General features: G+C 45.1%; 3 protein-coding genes, 1 long non-coding RNA gene, 1 other non-coding gene and 1 pseudogene across 10 annotated transcripts; 4 read left to right on the forward strand and 2 right to left on the reverse strand.

The window, feature by feature from the left end:
- Nucleotides 1–236: 236 nt before the first annotated feature.
- LOC104584026 lies at nt 237–5300 on the reverse strand. Of its 5 annotated transcripts, none has more exons than XR_002962378.1 (5): nt 5099–5300; nt 4901–4973; nt 2063–2196; nt 710–775; nt 237–536 (listed from the first exon to the last, which is right to left on the reverse strand). It is a non-coding gene; the product is annotated as an uncharacterized LOC104584026 (long non-coding RNA). The 5 variants fall into 5 exon arrangements; XR_731969.3 differs by having other exon boundaries at nt 681–775; XR_731968.3 differs by lacking the exon at nt 237–536 and having other exon boundaries at nt 634–775.
- On the forward strand, nt 774–4692 carry LOC100840261 (wall-associated receptor kinase-like 6). The gene is made up of 4 exons (XM_010238081.3): nt 774–1836; nt 2050–2556; nt 2749–2892; nt 2988–4692. The coding sequence occupies exons 1-4, from the start codon at nt 906–908 to the stop codon at nt 4256–4258; spliced, it is 2853 nt and encodes a 950-aa protein (XP_010236383.1). The 5' UTR covers nt 774–905; the 3' UTR covers nt 4259–4692.
- A 215-nt stretch (nt 5301–5515) lies between the features above and the next one.
- Nucleotides 5516–5597, forward strand: TRNAS-CGA. Its single transcript has one exon. It is a non-coding gene; the product is annotated as a tRNA-Ser (tRNA).
- A 650-nt stretch (nt 5598–6247) lies between these two features.
- On the forward strand, nt 6248–9812 carry LOC100840704. Its single transcript, XM_003562606.4, has 3 exons — nt 6248–6568; nt 7878–8023; nt 9399–9812. The coding sequence occupies exons 1-3, from the start codon at nt 6352–6354 to the stop codon at nt 9411–9413; spliced, it is 378 nt and encodes a 125-aa protein (XP_003562654.1). The 5' UTR covers nt 6248–6351; the 3' UTR covers nt 9414–9812.
- Nucleotides 9813–10136: 324 nt separating this feature from the next.
- LOC100840864 (pentatricopeptide repeat-containing protein At3g13880) lies at nt 10137–14087 on the forward strand. 2 transcript variants are annotated; one of them, XM_003559124.4, is made up of 2 exons: nt 10137–12019; nt 12673–14087. In XM_003559124.4, exons 1-2 carry the CDS (start codon nt 10236–10238, stop codon nt 13427–13429), a joined length of 2541 nt encoding a protein of 846 aa, XP_003559172.3. In that variant the 5' UTR covers nt 10137–10235; the 3' UTR covers nt 13430–14087. The 2 variants fall into 2 exon arrangements, 1 of the variants encoding a protein (XP_003559172.3); XR_002961734.1 differs by lacking the exon at nt 10137–12019 and adding an exon at nt 12441–12589 and having other exon boundaries at nt 12673–12812.
- Nucleotides 14088–14516: 429 nt separating this feature from the next.
- Nucleotides 14517–16741, reverse strand: LOC100841170 (annotated as a pseudogene).
- Between the last annotated feature and the right edge of the window lie 678 nt (nt 16742–17419).

The raw sequence follows: 17419 nt of genomic DNA on the forward strand, positions 1-17419 counted from the left end.
TGGATGAATAAAACTTTACTACAGTATATCCTTTGTTTTATTATTTTAGGAATAAAATTTTTATTTTCTTCTCTGCAGCAACCATATACGTTTTTGTTGGCAAAAAAGATAAAGGGCCAGTTCTTTTTGGCTTCCTGGACCCAGCTTCTCTGAGAAGTTGCCCTTCCCCAGCTTTCTGGAGAAGCCGGTTCTAGAATCCGAAAAGAACGCAGCCAAATGGTTCCACTAAAAGCACACGAATAAAAAACTGCAGTATTTGAAATACCTGAACAGTTGAAACTGTTACAGGATCTAGCTTAGCCTCCTCAGTTCTTCTCCCTAGCAAGTCTTCTTGACTCCAAACAGTCCTGTAGTTACTATGATCTTTCGTATGGTGATGCGTCTCCATCTATCACTTTATCAGCACCGATTCTACAAGCCAGGGTGCTCATCACAGTATGTACAAATCTTTGATCCTGGATTGACCGAGACGGCAAGACTTTTGACCACAAGTTTGCTACCCACGCAATTGGCCATCACATCAATCTTGTGTTATTCTGCATTGGTGTCAAACATAGCAGAAGCCAAATGAGCTTTGCCCAAGCTAGTGCACCCGTGTCAGAAAATAGAGGTCGCCCCCAAGACCAGATCACACAAGTCAACAAATCTTTATTCCAGATAATGATGTAGCAAATATACACCTCATGAATCCATGACCAAATGAAACAACCTTTTCCCCCTTTCAGACGAATCTGTGTTGATGTGCTTCGCTTGGCTGACGAGCATGCCGCCGGGCCTGAAATTTATATGCAAGGAAAGTCAAACACAAAGGTGATCAAGCAGAATAGATACATAGCCCAAGCATCGATCCCCCAAATTGTGGTATACTCTATAACATACAAGGTGTGCTCTGTTACTCTGTCCTCATGGGTTCTACAGATGGAATTGTAGTATTATCTTACATGAAGCTGGTGGTTCTGGTGTGGAGCTTAGCATCAACCACTGCCGTGGTGTCATCCGCAGCCCCTCCTTCCTCTCCCTCCACCTCCACCCTTGCACACTGCCCCAAAACATGTGGGGATGTGAGCATCAGTTACCCTTTCGGCGTCGGGCCAGGCTGCTTCCGGCGAGGAGGAGGCTTTGAGCTCATCTGCGACACCGCTACCCAGCCTCCGAAGCTCTTCCTCGGCAACACCACCACCCGGGTAACCGGCCTCTTCCCTTCAGGGACCGTCCTTGCCTCCATCGTGCAAATCATCCCCATGGTTCCGGGTATCAGCACCTACAACCTGTCCTGGGACTCTCCAGGGAAGAACCTCAACATCATGACCTACAACTACCTGGCTTTCCTCGGCTGCGGCTTCGGGGTCTATTTGTTCGATCCAGACACCGGTGGCGTCATCGGCCATTGCACCGTCAAGTGCGCCCCCATGGCCACCATGCTCTTGGCCACAGAAGGTGGGATCTGCAACGGCATGGGCTGCTGCACCGTCACGTTCCCCGTGCCGTTCCGAGGCTTTAGGGTGACCATCGTCAAGGACGAAGAGACGGTAGTACCGCCGCCGTTTGCTAACATCACCACCATCAAGGCCTTCTTGACATTGTACTCATATAAGTTCAGCATTGCCGACCTGTTGTCCGATAAGATAAACGCGAATACTGTCGGTGCTTCCTCGGCATACCTCTCGACCGTGATCACGGATAAGCCCAATTGTGCGAAGGCTTTATTGGATGATAAGACGAGTTATGCCTGCAGCAGTAGCAATTGTGTGGATGTGGCAAATGGAGGATACTCCTGTTCCTGCTCTGGTACATCTGATGATGGCAATCCCTACCTTCTTGATGATTGCAAACAAGGTACCTACAAGAACTCTGGCTATCTAAAACTGTACCTTTTACCAAGTTTTGTAGATAGTTTGCTCATCTGATGCAGTGAAGTTTTAAGAATATACTGGAAATGATATTCAGAAACATGAACTTCAAGTGTATTTGTACAGAGTGCTTCATTTGCTAATTTGATATTTATCTCATTGCATATATTTGGTTACTAATATTTCCTAACTGAAACAGAGTATAACCCTACCCCAAAAGTGAACTGTTCTAGATCATGTGGCAGCACAAACATTCCTTTCCCGTTTGGGCTTGAATCAGGTTGTTATGCTAGAAGGAGATTTCAAATGAATTGCGCGTCCAACCGCCTTCTTATCGGAAGGCCACCTGTAAAGTACGAAGTGACAAATATTTCATTAGACGATGGGCTCTTGTATGTCAACAAGCTTTCGGAATTCAACGACGCAAACACGAAGTTCCTATCAGTATACTATGGTGCATCTGGATATTTTGGTCAGCAATTGGTATATGGATTGGATAAGTCTGATTTGTCTGAGGAGTATGGTGTTTGGAGGTGGTCTGCGACCAATCTTACATGCAAAAATGCAAAGAACAAGAGTTCATATGCATGCCGTAGCACAAACAGCGAGTGCCTCGGTGTCACACATGGGAAGGTCTATATTGGTTATCGTTGCAAGTGCTCTTCTGGCTTTGAAGGAAACCCTTATGTCCAAAATGGATGCACAGGTATGTGTTCTTCTAGTTCTGTTTATTCTATTTTATAGTATGTCACAAAAATGTGGAGATTGCACATGAATTTCCAAGGGAAGTAATTCTATGATACACATTTGCATATATTAATGATGTGTAGTTGAAAAAAAGCAAATGAACGATATGTTTATCCAATACTGTTTACATTTCGACAAATTCTATTTGCAGATATTGATGAGTGTCAGATACCCAATAAATGCAATGGGAAGTGCTATAATTTGAAAGGAAGCTACCATTGCTGTCCTCAAGCCATGTCTTTTGACACAATAAGAAATCAGTGCACTATAAATAAGCGGCAAAATCTTCTTTTGGGTATGTCAGGTTTCCCTTAGAATTCACTGTCTTAAGTGTTCCGATCGCCAAAAAACTTAAAATTCCATTTGTTGCACTTAATTACTCTCACGCAGGAGTTGCTACTGGGATTGGCAGCGGTTTAGGGGTTCTAGCTCTAGCATTAATTGCGGTTGTACTAGTGAGAAGATGGAAGAGAAGCACCCAAAAGAAAATTCGAAGGGCGTTCTTCAGAAAAAACAAAGGCCTACTCTTGGAGCAGCTGATCTCATCCACCAGTGGAGGAAGTGTCACTCATAGCACAAGGATATTCTCCCTGGACGAGCTAGAGAAAGCAACCAACAACTTCGACTCGACGCGAATCCTCGGGCATGGAGGGCACGGCACGGTTTACAAGGGGATCCTATCCGACCAGCGAGTCGTGGCAATCAAGAGGTCCAAGATGGTGGAGCAGAGCGAGATCGACCAGTTTGTCAATGAGGTCTCCATTCTGTCCCAGGTCATCCATCGCAACGTCGTGAAACTCTTCGGCTGTTGCCTCGAGTCCGAGGTGCCCCTTCTCGTGTACGAGTTCATCTCCAATGGCACGCTCCATGACCTTCTCCATGGCGGCGATCCGTGCGCAAAATGCTTGCTAACATGGGACGATCGTACCAGGATTGCCCTAGAGGCTGCAGGGGCACTTGCCTACCTCCACTCCTCTGCTGCAATGCCAATCTTCCATAGAGATGTGAAATCAACCAACATACTCTTGGATGACACATTTGCCACGAAGGTCTCAGATTTTGGCGCTTCCAGGTCCATTTCCATCGACCAGACTCATGTGGTCACGATTGTACAGGGCACGTTCGGGTACTTGGATCCAGAATATTACTATACCGGACAGTTAACCGAGAAGAGCGACGTATACAGCTTCGGCGTGATACTCGTCGAGCTCCTAACACGCAAGAAGCCGATTTTCCTCGACTCATTTGGCGACAAGCAGAACCTGTGCCATTACTTCCTCCGAGGGCTAAGAGATGACACTGTGATGGATATAATTGATGCTCAAATCGTAGAAGAAGCTGTCCGAAGCGAGATCGACGAGATTGTGTCGGTCGCGGAGGCGTGCCTGAGGACTAAAGGGGAGAAGAGACCTAAAATGAAAGAAGTGGAGTTGAGGCTGCAGATGCTCAGAGCTAGGAGACCTAGTAGAACATGCAAAGAGGAGTTGGGAAGGGGCAGCGAGACCAAGCCATTGTTGCCAACTCCGGCAAAGTCCAAGTCTGCTTCTCTGTCCACGGCAAAGAATGTGGTTGAGCTTGGCGCTAATCCGGCTTCTCAGGCTCTCTCCAGGTGCTATTCCATGGAGCAGGATATGATATCTTCAGCAGAATTTCCTCGTTGATTTTAGAATCTGTTGGGAAGAGGATTCTACGGGTGCTTTATTTCATTACTTAGATTGTAATAGTTTAGTTTTAACTTCAACATACCACTTCAGTCCATGTAACTAGTGATTAGGTGGTGTTGATAGGTAGAAGAATGTGTACACAAGAAGAAAAAAAGAATTCAGTGTAAAAATGTGATTTCATTTTTGACCCCTCAAATTTTAGTAGCCAGGAATCTGTGTAACAAAAAGGTTTACTCAACTTAATTTGTAGGATTTGCATGCGTGGGATGGGCTCTCCAGGAATCCACATATACAGTCTAAAAGTGTGTGATGAATTATTCTCCACAAATAGTGTTGTGTGAACCATTGTATGTTTCACCTAAAAAAGGCTAAAATAAGTACTGTATTCTATTTGTTATAAATGTTTTGATGTCCTTTTCTGGACATACATACACCTCGTACGTCACTCTTTGGAGAATGAAATTACCCTGGTTTTACTCTGTGTATATTTTCCTGGATTCTTATGTGCTTGTCAAAAGACAACACAACATGGTCAGGATTTTCTAGCTTCAGTTTCTAATTCTAAATCGTCCTATCATTAGGGAAGAAAAAGGTAGTAGGATAGAAAATTGGATTCTGCAGAAGATACCAGACACAAACCTGGGAGCAACGCAAGTTACTGCATCCGCATCCGCTGCTGCGGCTCCAGGAACAATGCAGACTGCATCACAACCTATTAATTAATCAATTACTGTAGTTGATTAAATGTGAGTATGACCTTGCAGGCTTAGGGCAGGTAGACAAAGCTAGAGATAGAACAAAAAATGGAGCGAGAGAGATCTGAGAGCGCACAAATACCTAGCTGCGTGCGTCGAAATCAGAAGCGAGGCGACACGACGGAGACCCGGCGGGTGGGAGGCGGAAGCTTCTTGGGCGGCGGCGCTTCGCGGGATATCTAGGGCGTTTGTTTTAGGTTTGCGCGGGAGACGCCGCCGGTTAGCCGGGGTCTCGTGGCTCTCGTCATCGCCGCTGGAAGGGGAGAGAACTAGAGAAGAGGATGGAGAGGTGCGCGTTGGGCCTTTTATGTGGGCCGTGTTGGGCTGTTCTGTGGTTTCCAGAAGCTCACATGGCAAAGCACGTCATCGTCTAATGGGCCTCTGTTTATGCTCCGGGACGCGGCCCTGAAAATACTCTCAATCCGATTCTCCTATTTCAACGCTGCTGACAAAACACGCCTCAATATATATAAGCACTGTTGCTGGTATGTGCAACATGGTCGATATGTCCGAGTGGTTAAGGAGACAGACTCGAAATCTGTTGGGCTTTGCCTGCGCAGGTTCGAATCCTGCTGTCGACGATTTTTATTTTTCATTCCCTTATTTGCATTTTTAGATCTGGCTACAAGAATCCGTGGGAAGCTTTCCTACCAAAATAAGCTGAACACGATTCCTTGCAAAATTCTCGTAACTATATTGACACAAACAAATTTCTTTGGCAATGGGGCCTTTCCCGTGTCTCCGCGATTGTTTTCTTTCTCAAATGAAAATTCTTACGTATGTCTCAGTCGATAATTATGCCCGTAATTATTACTTATCATTGACCATTCTTTCTCCATTGCCGTCAACTGATTTTCTTTGCCCAGTTTAGTTGCATATTTCGGAATTAGCATGCAACTTACTCAATTTAGAAATAGCAAAAAATCCTTCTCAAGAGAGAAACGAGCAAACCCGTTGAAAACAAAAATATAATGACAGGCATAATAATACCACAAAAAACTCAAAGTTCCATGGCAAAAAAAAAACTGCCAGGATTACATGCCTAAACTGTGTGCAAAGAAAAGAGAATGTCTCAAACACACTCATTAATTCGTATACGGATTCAAGGACTTTTCATCTTCGAAAGAAAAAGGCTTCCGAAAAAACGATTTAAGGATTTTTCCTTTCCCTGAAAAATCAGTGCAAAAATTTCGTGCTCTCCAAGGTCCGGAGCAAAGGAACGACCCGACCGAACCCAAACGCAGAAGCAACGCAACCTCCTCTTCTCCTCCCCCATTTCCTCGCGTCCCCACCTCTCCTTCCTCCTGTCGCGCGACGAAACCCTCCCCTTCCACCATGGCGGAGTCGCCCGAGAACGCCGCCGCCGCGCCCGCGCCCGCGCCCGTCCCGCCCCCGCCGGCGCCGAAGCCGTCCACCCCGCCGCCGCCTCCCAAGTCGGGGATCCCGCCGCGGTACGACCTGGACGCCAAGTGGGACGCCTGCCTCGACCTCTCCATCCGCCGCGTCGCCTACGCCTCCCTCGCCGGCGTCTTCGGGGGCCTCATCCTCTTCCGTACGCTCCCCCTCCCTCCAATTTGCTTTCGCACCGCGAGATCTGATGCATGCTTGATGTTGTTCCCGTGTTTGGGGGTTCGTGTATCTGTTTGATCTAGGGTTAGTGTCGTCGACGCCATTCCGGTTCGATTCGTCTATCGCGGGACTGACTAGCTAGGCTAAAATACCGTTGGGAAACCAATGCGCATTATCTCCTTCCGATGTTGTAGATTTAATTATCCCGTCTGCGATTCTCGTGCCGAACCCGACGTGATTTGATTTTCTGTAGTCAATTCGTGGCGATGTCTGTGCGGATTCGACTTGTGCAAGATGAAATCCTGCCATGTTTAATTTGCTTTCGTGTATGTGGTATGGTGGCCAGTGTCTTGCTTGAATTGAGAGCTAGGCTCTCTGATGTCTTTGATTGATTGGTGTGGTAGGCAGGCAGCTGAACTTTTGTGATTACTTCATGTGATTTTTGTTGGTGTAATTAGAGCTTTCTTGTGTGGTAATCGCTATAAGAACGAGTGCATTTGGGGTTCTTTAACCAATTAAGTCTTCGTATTCATTTCTCGTGGCTGGTAATTTGGAGAAAGAATAGACTAAGTAATAGTTATGGTATTCAGGAGATATAAATACTAGGCTGCTTTGCAAATTACTGCATGTCTCGTTTAGTGCTCAGTCACATTTTGTCCTAGATCATTACTGTTATAAGCTTATTTTTTAAATAGCCAAGCGTGTATGATGCACATGATATGTTTCCGTTTGGGTGATTGAGCTAAAGCCTAAATCTGATCATCATTGAACTTTTTCATCTCTCCAGTTTTCTTTGTTGATGGTTCAAACCAATTGTAGCATGTAGGTGCCATATCCTGACTCCTGTGTAAAACTGCCAATCTCAACCTAGAACTTATAGGTATCTGATAATCATTATCAGCTAATCTGTATGGCTGTTATGCTATGTTTTTTTCTGTTAAAATATGCAGAGTCCCTTTACTTGTACTGAAAAGAAAATTTGATATCCAGGAGTTCCTTAGACAGTTACAATTTCTTTACTGTATACAGCCTTTGCATATGAAGTTGTTTAGCTATTTCTATTTCCATGGCACCATCCATAATCATGAGCCCGTGTATGAACTATCAACTAGCAACTAGTTACACATTTTCCTTGAATGTTCTCAAATTTATTACCTTATTTAGTTCTTGATCATTCTGAATTGGCATATGCCAAAAAAAAGCTTCAAATAAAGTAAATTTACACACTATGTAGTACTAACTGCCGTCAGATTTTCCATCACATGCATGTTTAACCTTCTTGTTGTATACAGGTAGCCCAACAACCCGCTGGGCGTCAGTTGCACTTGGAGCTGGTGTGGGAATAGGAGCTGCGTACACTGAATGCTCGTACATATTCAATGGTTCTCCTCCGAAGTGGTCACCCAAAGTTCCATCTGTTCCTTCTGCTCATTCTGAAGTAAGTGCATTTTCATCCCCCTTGATTGTAGTCATTTTTACCGATTGGTTTAACTTTATCATCACTATATCAATTACATTCTGATACCAATTTGCACTATATGGTTTTCATTTTACTTGAACTTAATGTCTTTATCCTGGTAGTATATCCAAGGGTCACTTGTGAAACTCAGTTTATGCTCAGGATAGTCTGCCCACTACGTTCAATCTCTCATATTATTGATTAAGATGGCTGCGACTAAACTCTAAATCACATAGCAGCCAATGTATGTTCCATTTTACAACTATAGTAGGTATGATATGTTAGACAACCTGTCAGGAAGGATAGATATTCCAATCTATAAGCAACTTGTTTAGTGTATATTTTGGCATTATGAATTTGTTCTTCTAAGCCTGCCACTGTTGGTCATTTTTTAATTATTAGGACTTGGGTACATGCCGACACTGATTTTATCATAAAGTTTGAATGTAGTATGCTTGGGAGTAATTTGTATGCATCCATACATGTTCCAGGCTGTAGCTATAGCTGCATCACCGCTTGCATTTCAATAGACACATTTGCTAATATGCCAGTAGATAAATATTAAATTAAACCTAGATGATCACATGGCATTACCCGGATATGTGAATGGATAATGCCTAGCTACTGCATTTCAAGATCCTCTTTAACACTTCCCATGATCTTGTGTGATGTCTGTATGACTTCTGATGGTTACCTCTTGAATTCAATCTCTCATATATGGATTAAAATGGCTGCAACTAAACTCTAAATCACATAGCAGCCATTGTATGTTCCATTTTTACAACTATAGTAGGTATGATATGTTGACAACCTGTCAGGAAGGATAATTCCACTCTATAAGCAACTTGTTTAGTGTATATTTAGGCATTATGAATCCCACTGTTGGTCATTTTTTTAATTATTGGGACTTGGGTACATGCCAACACTGATTTTATCATAAAGTTTGAATGTAGTATGCTTGGGAGTAATTTGTATGCATTCCATACATGTTCCAGGCTGTAGCTATGGCTGCATCACTACTTGCATTTCAATAGACACATTTGCTAATGTGCCAGTAGATAAATATTAAATTAAACCTAGATGATCCCATGGCATTACCTGGATATATAAATGGATAATGCCTAGCTACTGCATTTCAAGATCCTCTTTAACACTTCCCATGATCTTGTGTCTGTATGACTTCTGATGGTTATCTCTTGAATTCAATGTCTATGAAAATACCTGTGAAATATCGAACATAAGGTGTGCACTATCAATGCATCGAGACAAAACATTGCCTTTCTGTGTTTTCTCAAAAATGATTTCCAAACATTGCCTCTATTATACTGACAACCTCTCTTTTTTCTTGCATTAGGGAGGAGACAAGTAAATGTCATTCGGCTGGCTGGATCAGCAGTCCATCTTGGTGGAGTTTTTGGAGTGTTGTTGAACCAGCTGTTTCATGTCCTGATATCGCCACTTGTGGTCATAGTAGTATCACCTTGAAATTAGCATGCCCTACCCGTGATTTGTCTTAACAGTTATGCGAAAAACCCATTCCCTACTGCGGTCTCTGATGACCCCCCATGGCTGCTGCGCACTGCAAAGAGCTTCATACGCTCCGTCTTCAATCGATGGTTTTGTGACTGGCAATAAATTTTCCATCTTGTTTTACTGTGTTGCGGCATGCTCACCATTATACATTTTGTACAATACGCGTTCATGGGTGTTTGTTCTACTCTTTGAGTAGGATTGCCTTTCTAATATGGGTTAAATTTATCAGCTGTCATTGGATGTTCCAGCCGGTGTGGCCGTGTGGCACGCCACATGTTCTCTTGCTAACCGTAGTACAGCCCGAATACAAAAATACTCCTTGAGAACCGATGCTCGTTGTTCGTTGTTCGAAGCTGCTTTAAGGAAATTTTATGGGCATTTGATTAGAGGAAAATTTATCGCGATTTTGTAGAAAATTCAAACAAAGACGGTTCAAGTTCAACACGTTCGCGGCTACTCCGACTGCGTCGATTTGCCCAGTTGAAGACTACTGGACCCGGGTCCTACATGTCTGTCCGTCTCTCATTTTTCTTTTCTAAAATTTCATTTACACGTCCTTCTTTTCTTCAGGCGAAAACTAACCGCTTCGTCTTGAGTGGTCTGGTCTCCAAGGCGAAATGCTCAAACGCTTAAAACCTCCCAAAGCCCCGTTCAATCGATGCTCCTGCACCGGAGACGGAGACCCAAACCCAATCCGCTCCTCCGGAAATCTCCCCCAACTCCGGCCCGAATTTCCCCGCCTCCCACCGATCGTCGCAGCTCGCCGGCGGAGGCTCCACGGGCTCTAAACCGTCGCCGCCCTCCCCTGGAGCCGGCGGCGTACGCGGCCCTCCTCCGGGCGGCGTCAAGGGCCCGGTCCCTGCCGCTGGGCAAGCTGACCCACTCCCACATGCTCCGCGCCGGCTACAGGCCCGGCCTCTTCCTGCGCAACAACCTCCTCGCCGTCTACTGCCGCTGCGGCGACATGCGGCACGCCCGCCTCCTGTTCGACGGAATGCCGCGCCGGGACGCCGTCACCTGGAACACGCTCATCGCGGGCTACTCCTCCTCCTCCGGCGGCGGCGGCAGCACCGGGGGCGGAGCCACGACGCGCCTGGCGCTCGCTGCATTCCGTGACGCGCGGCGGGATGGTGTAGCCGTGGACAGGTTCACCTACGCGGCGGTCCTGGCCGCGTGCGGCGGGGCGGGGGATGGGAGGCACGGGCGGGCGGCGCACGGGATGGTGGTGGCGAGCGGGCTCGCGGAGACCGCGTTCCTGACCAACTCGGTCATCGACATGTACGCCAAGTGCGGGATGATCGACGAGGTCAGGCTGGTGTTTGATCGGGCCGAGGAGCGGGACGAGGCATCGTGGAACCTGCTGTTGTCGGCGTATGTGCGGATGGGGTGGCCGGAGGTGGCGGTGCACGTGCTCGTTTGGATGCACAGGTCCGGGGTGAAGCTGGATAGCTTTGCTTTGGGTGGGATCCTGAAGGCTTGCTCGGAGCTCGAGGGTTCCGAGGATGTTCGAAGGATGCTGCATGGTTGTGTGGTTAAGGTCGGTTTGGATTTGGATATGTTTGTGGGTAGTGCGATGGTGGACATGTATGCCAAGAATGGTGGATTAGAGGAGGCAATCAAGGTATTTGATTGCATCCCGAATCAAAATGTGGTGGTTTACAGCGCCATGATAGCGGGGTTTGCTCGGTTAGGTAATGACCCATGCCCTGAGATTAGAATCGAAGCAATCAGGCTTTTCTCAAACTTGCTTCGGATGAGGATAAAACCTTCTAGGTTTACGTTCAAGAGTGTACTTGAAGTTTGCAATTTGACCAATGCACTGCACTGTGGGAGGCAGATACATGCCCATGTCATATTCAATGGGTTTCAAGAGGATGAGTTCATAGCAAATGTGCTGATCAACTTGTATTCAAAAGCACGGTCAGTAAATGACAGTCTGCGATGCTTCCATATGACGCCCAAACAAGATGTCTTCACATGGACATCCATGATTACAGCATTTGCGGACAATGAGAATTTTGAGAAGTCACTAGACTTGTTTATAGAGCTTCTTAATGTTGGAAACGAGCCAGACCAGTTCACCTTATCGAATGTGATGAATGCATGTGCTGCTCTGAGTATACCAGTGACCTGTAAGCAGATACACTGTTATACGGTCAAATCTGGACTTGATCAGTTCACTGTGTGCGGAAATTCTCAGATTGCTATGTATAGGAGCATGGGTGATCTTAAGGCTTCAAAGAAGACATTCGAGCAGATTACATGTCTGGATACTTTGTCATGGTCTACTATGGTTTTGAGCTATGCTGTCCATGGCCATGAAAACGAGGCTCTATTGCTCCTCCAGAAGATGAAGGATTGTCGTGTCGGGATAAATGATATCGCTTTTCTTGCTGTTCTCATTGCTTGCAGCCAGCTGGGGTTGGCAGATGAAGGTTTCAGGTACATAGTCTTTCAAAATAATGACTTCCCTGCCTGTTTTCTTGTTTCTCAGAAAGTATGTTGTCTTCCTCCTGTGCTAACTGTTACTGTAGGGGTCCTCCTGTATAATATAATATACTACTAGCAACCTATGAAGGACCTTTGTAATTTACAGTAAATGTAGCCAGGGAGATATGGTAGTCTGGGAATTGCAGAGTGCAATGTCTACATAGACGACTGAAGGAAGTCTGGGAATTGCAGAGTGCAATACACTTCAACTTAGCCAGAGCTAAGGGTTACCTATATTGGGATATCATACTTACCCTCCAGATAGCAAATCAAATTAGCATCAAATTGTACATTGGGGCTTGCATTCAGATTCTGAATTACCAATTTCCAGGGACTGGTAAGGTTGTAAGATCATCAAACTTGAAGTAACACCGCCAATGCCGGTCCCAAGCCCGGATGCAAAAGGTGGAGGGTTCGAGTTTGACATACTATTTTCTGAACAAAATCATGATTTAGCCTTCAAGCTTATATTTGTTCAGAACTTAAGTATGTTCAAGAATGTGCTGTACAGGAACATTAGAAGTAGGGAACTCTCCATTTCTGGCACTTCTATCCCACCTCTAAAATATTGTTCATAATTCACAGATTCTTCTTCTGTAATGCAGGCATTATGATAGCATGAAATCAGAACATGGCTGTGCCCCGAATTCAAAACACAAAGCTTCCGTAGTCGACCTCCTTTGTCGTGTTGGGAAGATTGCTGAGGCTGAAGATTTCATACTGAGGTCTGGGTCAGAAAATGACCCTATTCTTTGGCATGCACTATTGCGTGCCTGCAGAATCCATGGGGATAAAGAGAGAGGTATAAAAACTGGAGAGAAATTAATGGAACTCGAGCCCTTCGCTGCGAGGTCATATGTGGTGCTGTACAACCTGTATATGGATGCAGGCAAAATCTCATTGGCTATGAGGACAAGAGGTCTAATGAGAGAGCGAGGCATGAGTAAGGAAACTGGGATTAGTTGGGCCGAGTTTGGTGGATCTATCCATTGTTTTGCTGATGGAGATAACTCCTGCTTGCAGAATACTGCAGTTCACACCAGACTGGAAGAGTTGTTAATCAGGGTGAAACAGAAGACCGAGCGTGGTGGAACGGACATTTGGGAATTAGGATTCCAAAGCAGAAAGGTTGGCAAGAACTCACTCGGCAGACATGGTGAACTATTGGGGGTGGCTCTTGGGCTGTCCACTTTCCCATCTTCTGCTCCTGTAACAGTTATGAAGAACCAGAGGATATCCTGGGAAAGCCATGAAACACTGAAGTTGCTATCGGAAGGGGAGAACAGGGAAATAATTGTCAGAGACCTAACTCACTTCCATCATTTCAATCAAGGTTCATGCTCCTGCAGAGACTACTGGTAGTCAAAAAGTTATCCATAATCTTGGTAGTACAAACTTTAGAAGGGTCAGCGGAACAGTTTGGCCGTTCTTCGCAGGTGAGGTTGCAACCGGTGTATGGCAGATAGCGCAACTCTATTTGCAAGTAAAATACGCCACAGTTCCGATTGGTATAGGCGGGAATGAGAGGATTACTGTAAATGTGGGATATGGTTACAATAGACGGAGCAAAAGCTGTATCCATGCATCATAAAATTGTGATCAACGATGTCCAACTCCAGCCTCACATTGTTTTGCAGCTATGTGCTGAAGGTCACAAGTTCATCTCTGATGAAACCATGAAACAGCGAATCAAATGTGTTTGTTGCTGCTGAAGATGCAAAGGTGCCTAGAACTCTAGCAGCTGTGGTCGGCGGTGTTAACATTCAGAACAAGTTCCTGTTGCAGAGAGAACTCTTTGCGAAAGGGATAATGCATTGCACTCTCACCAAGCTGAACTAGTTGAGAATTTTTTTTGGATAGGCTGAGATTAGCAGGTATAGTCACACACAAATGATACATTTATATGCAAGAAGGCTAATGATATTTTGGTATAGGTTTCTTGCACCTAGGAAAATGTATGTAGCTAGGACTATGAAACTTCATTTGTTGGTTCATATATCATGCAAAACACATCGCACTCTCTTCACAGACTTAAGAAACAAAAGTCAGAGAAATCCACACCGTGCATCCTCTTTAACATTTGTGCCGCAGCGACGGCGAGGAGGATAAGAGCAGAGTAGGACGAACGGATGGTTATGCCAATGTTCAATAGTTGAGCCTGAGATATGTTAATAAAAAAAACCGAGCCTGAGCTGCATCTCAGGAATGTACTTATAAGATGTAAACTAGTTTGCACTAAAACAATGACAAGTATTTAGGAACGGAGGGAGTATAATCATACGTGGCCCTGCGAAAAAGAACAAATCTAGTCTCCGGCCACATGATTGGTAGCACATTATTCATCACTGTTCTAGTTTGATTGTTTCCTACAGAATAAAGAGTCATATATTTCCCTAAAAAAAGAATCATAGCACACTATGCATCTCACGTTTCTCCCGTCTAAATCTAGGCTACAAATTCTAGTGCCTGGTACATGTCTGATACCAAAAGCTAGAGTTTTTACAGAATTCCACAAAACAAAAGATGCAAAACACATGTTTGGTAAAAAGAAAAGATGCAAAACATATAGTACTTCATAGATCAGGCTTAATCAAAAGCCAGAAAGGTCCAGACCGTGCATATCCATGCAACGGAAGTATCAGAAAAAGGGAAAAAATAACTTCCTTTCTGCAAGCCTTTCAAATGTCATGGTGAAGGTGTTTCCTGACTCTGCTGCTGAGGTGTTGCCGGATTCTGCTGACTATTGTCAGAACCAACTACAGGGCCTACCGGTGACACTAGTTCCATGATCTGGTCTCCAGTGAGAGTTTCATGCTTCAGGAGGGCGTTGGCTAGCGCATGGAGCTCCTTATTGTGCTCAGTGAGGATCGTCTTGGCGTTCTTGTAAGCATTGTCCAATAATTCTTTCACCCCCTCGTCAACCAGGGCTGACGTCCGCTCGCTCATCACCACCTTCCCGCGGTCGTCGTAGTCGTAGGAAACAGGGCCAATCCAGCTGCTCATGCCATACCTGGTGACCATCTCTTTCGCCAGCTGCGTCGCCTTGCTTAGATCAGAAGAGGCGCCGGAGGTCACCTCGCTCTCCCCAAGTATAAGCTCCTCGGCAACCCGCCCTCCCATGAGGACATCCAATTGCGCCAGCATCTTCTTCCTTGAGAACTGGTAATCATCTTCTTCCTCCAGCAGCTGTGTCACCATGCCACGAACATTTCCCCTGGGAACAATGGTGGCCTTTTCGAATGGGCCAGCGCCATCTGTGTGGATGGCGACAAGGGCGTGCCCTCCCTCGTGGTACGCGGTTTTCTTCCTGCATTTATCAGGTACCATCGCCGACTTGCGCTCGCTGCCCATGGTGATCCTGTCCTTGGCATAATCGATGTGGTGCATCACAACGGCTTCCGCCCCGTCCTTGGCAGCCTTGAGAGCGGCATCGTTCACCAGGTTTGCAAGTCTGCACCCGAGAACCCAGGCGTCCCCTTCGCAATTGCCATCACATCCACGCCATCGGCTTTCAACACCTTCATGGAACGGAATCCCAGAGAAAAAGGTGAGATAAATAAAGTTCAAATCCCACAGAAAAGAGACGCCACATGTATATTTTGGGATGGAGGGAGTATATATGCACCTTTGACAAATGAGCCTCGAGGATCTGCCGTCGGCCCTCGAGATCTGGCATGGGGACATGAATCTGACGGTCAAGACGACCAGGCCTGACGAGGGCTTTATCTAGCGACTCGGGGATGTTGGTCGCCCCAATCACCATCACCCCGTTGTTCTGCATGAAGCCATCCATCTCAGAGAGCAGCATGTTCAGGGTCTGCCTAGTCCACGTCAAGTCGTGCTCGTTTCTGCGCCCACCAATGGCGTCGATTTCATCGATGAATATTATGCAGGGCGAAAGCTTCTTTGCTGCACTGAATAGCTCCCTCACTCTTTTAGCCCCAACTCCCACATACTTATCGTCAAAATCGCTGCCGCTGTACCCAAGAGCCGCGGCGGGCGCTGGCGAGATCCAAAGGGCGGCGGCGAGATCCGGATCGGGTGGGGGTGAGATTCGTAGGAGAGGAGAAGCGAGGAGGGCTCTGTTGTTTTTTCTTTTTTGGGCGGTATGTGTTTTTTCTGCGCTTGAGAACCGCGAGAGCCGGGATTAAAAAGCGCGTGGGCACAGCGGTGACAGATTCGTAATTTCGGTGAAGTGACTTACCGCGGTTCCCGTACAATCACCACCAACTCCAATTTAATATATTGGTATAGATATACTACGAAGACATATATCATGACAGCTTTAATAAAACTAATTTAGAATTATAAATGTTGGTAGATTTTTCTATATTTTGATCAAACGTTAAGAAAATATATTTAAATTTTTGACTTAGAACAAAGTTAAAATATATTATATTTAGTAACAGAGAGAGTAATAGGAGTAGTATTAGTTACTCTTTAGCTTACAAATCTAATTTTTCTTTTGCTGGTACCGATGTTAGAAAAATGTGACTCTATATGCTCTAAAATCTTATGTATTTGCTAATATAAATAGTATTTGGTCAAAGCAGAATCACAGTGGCGTGAAGCATCGAATTTTGTCGTGCCAATGTTAGAAAATTTGACTATATATTCTCTAAATGTTATGTATATGTAAACGTCCGATTCACATTGTTACAGTGTGTCGAACATTTTCGGGTGGTCTAAATCTAGATAAGTTTTCCTTCATTTCGCCACAAACCGCTCTTGCGGCAAGAGACGTATCGAATGAAACCACTCTCTATTTTATCTAACTAGTTATGATTATGTTTTGTGTAAATCCGTGTAATATTGTGCTAATGTTGTTAATTTTCTTTAGTGTTTCGAGTAGAGCTGCAAATTTTTGACCCTCAAGGTACCCTTTGACTCTCCTTAGTTCAACCAAATAAACTAAATTTTTAAAATGACAAATTTTATAAAAACTAATTCATTTGTTTAAACTAAGTAGGGTCAGTGGGTACCTTAAGGTCAAAAATTTGCAGCCCTAGTTTCGAGACCGCTATTTCGCTTCGTCAATTAAGTAAACGATCAACAATTCCTCCATAGATTAGATCATGCGATCAACATTAGTCGGCGAGAGCAGGTCATTGACAGAAATGTAGGCTTAATTTGCAGCTAATAAAAAAAGGTAAAGTAGCCTTGTGAAATTTGTACGTATTCAACAGGTGAGCCTGAGACTGAGCCTGAGCTGCATCTCATGGATGTACGGACTGCAATGCTATATCAGACGTGAAATTGCCAAATTTTGGCCCCGCAAAAAAGAATAAATCTAGTCTCCGGCACATGATTGAATAGCACACCATTCATCACTGTTCTAGCTTGATTATTTCG

Source organism: Brachypodium distachyon, chromosome 1 (genome assembly GCF_000005505.3).
Source record: "Brachypodium distachyon strain Bd21 chromosome 1, Brachypodium_distachyon_v3.0, whole genome shotgun sequence".
Lineage (NCBI taxonomy): Eukaryota > Viridiplantae > Streptophyta > Magnoliopsida > Poales > Poaceae > Brachypodium > Brachypodium distachyon.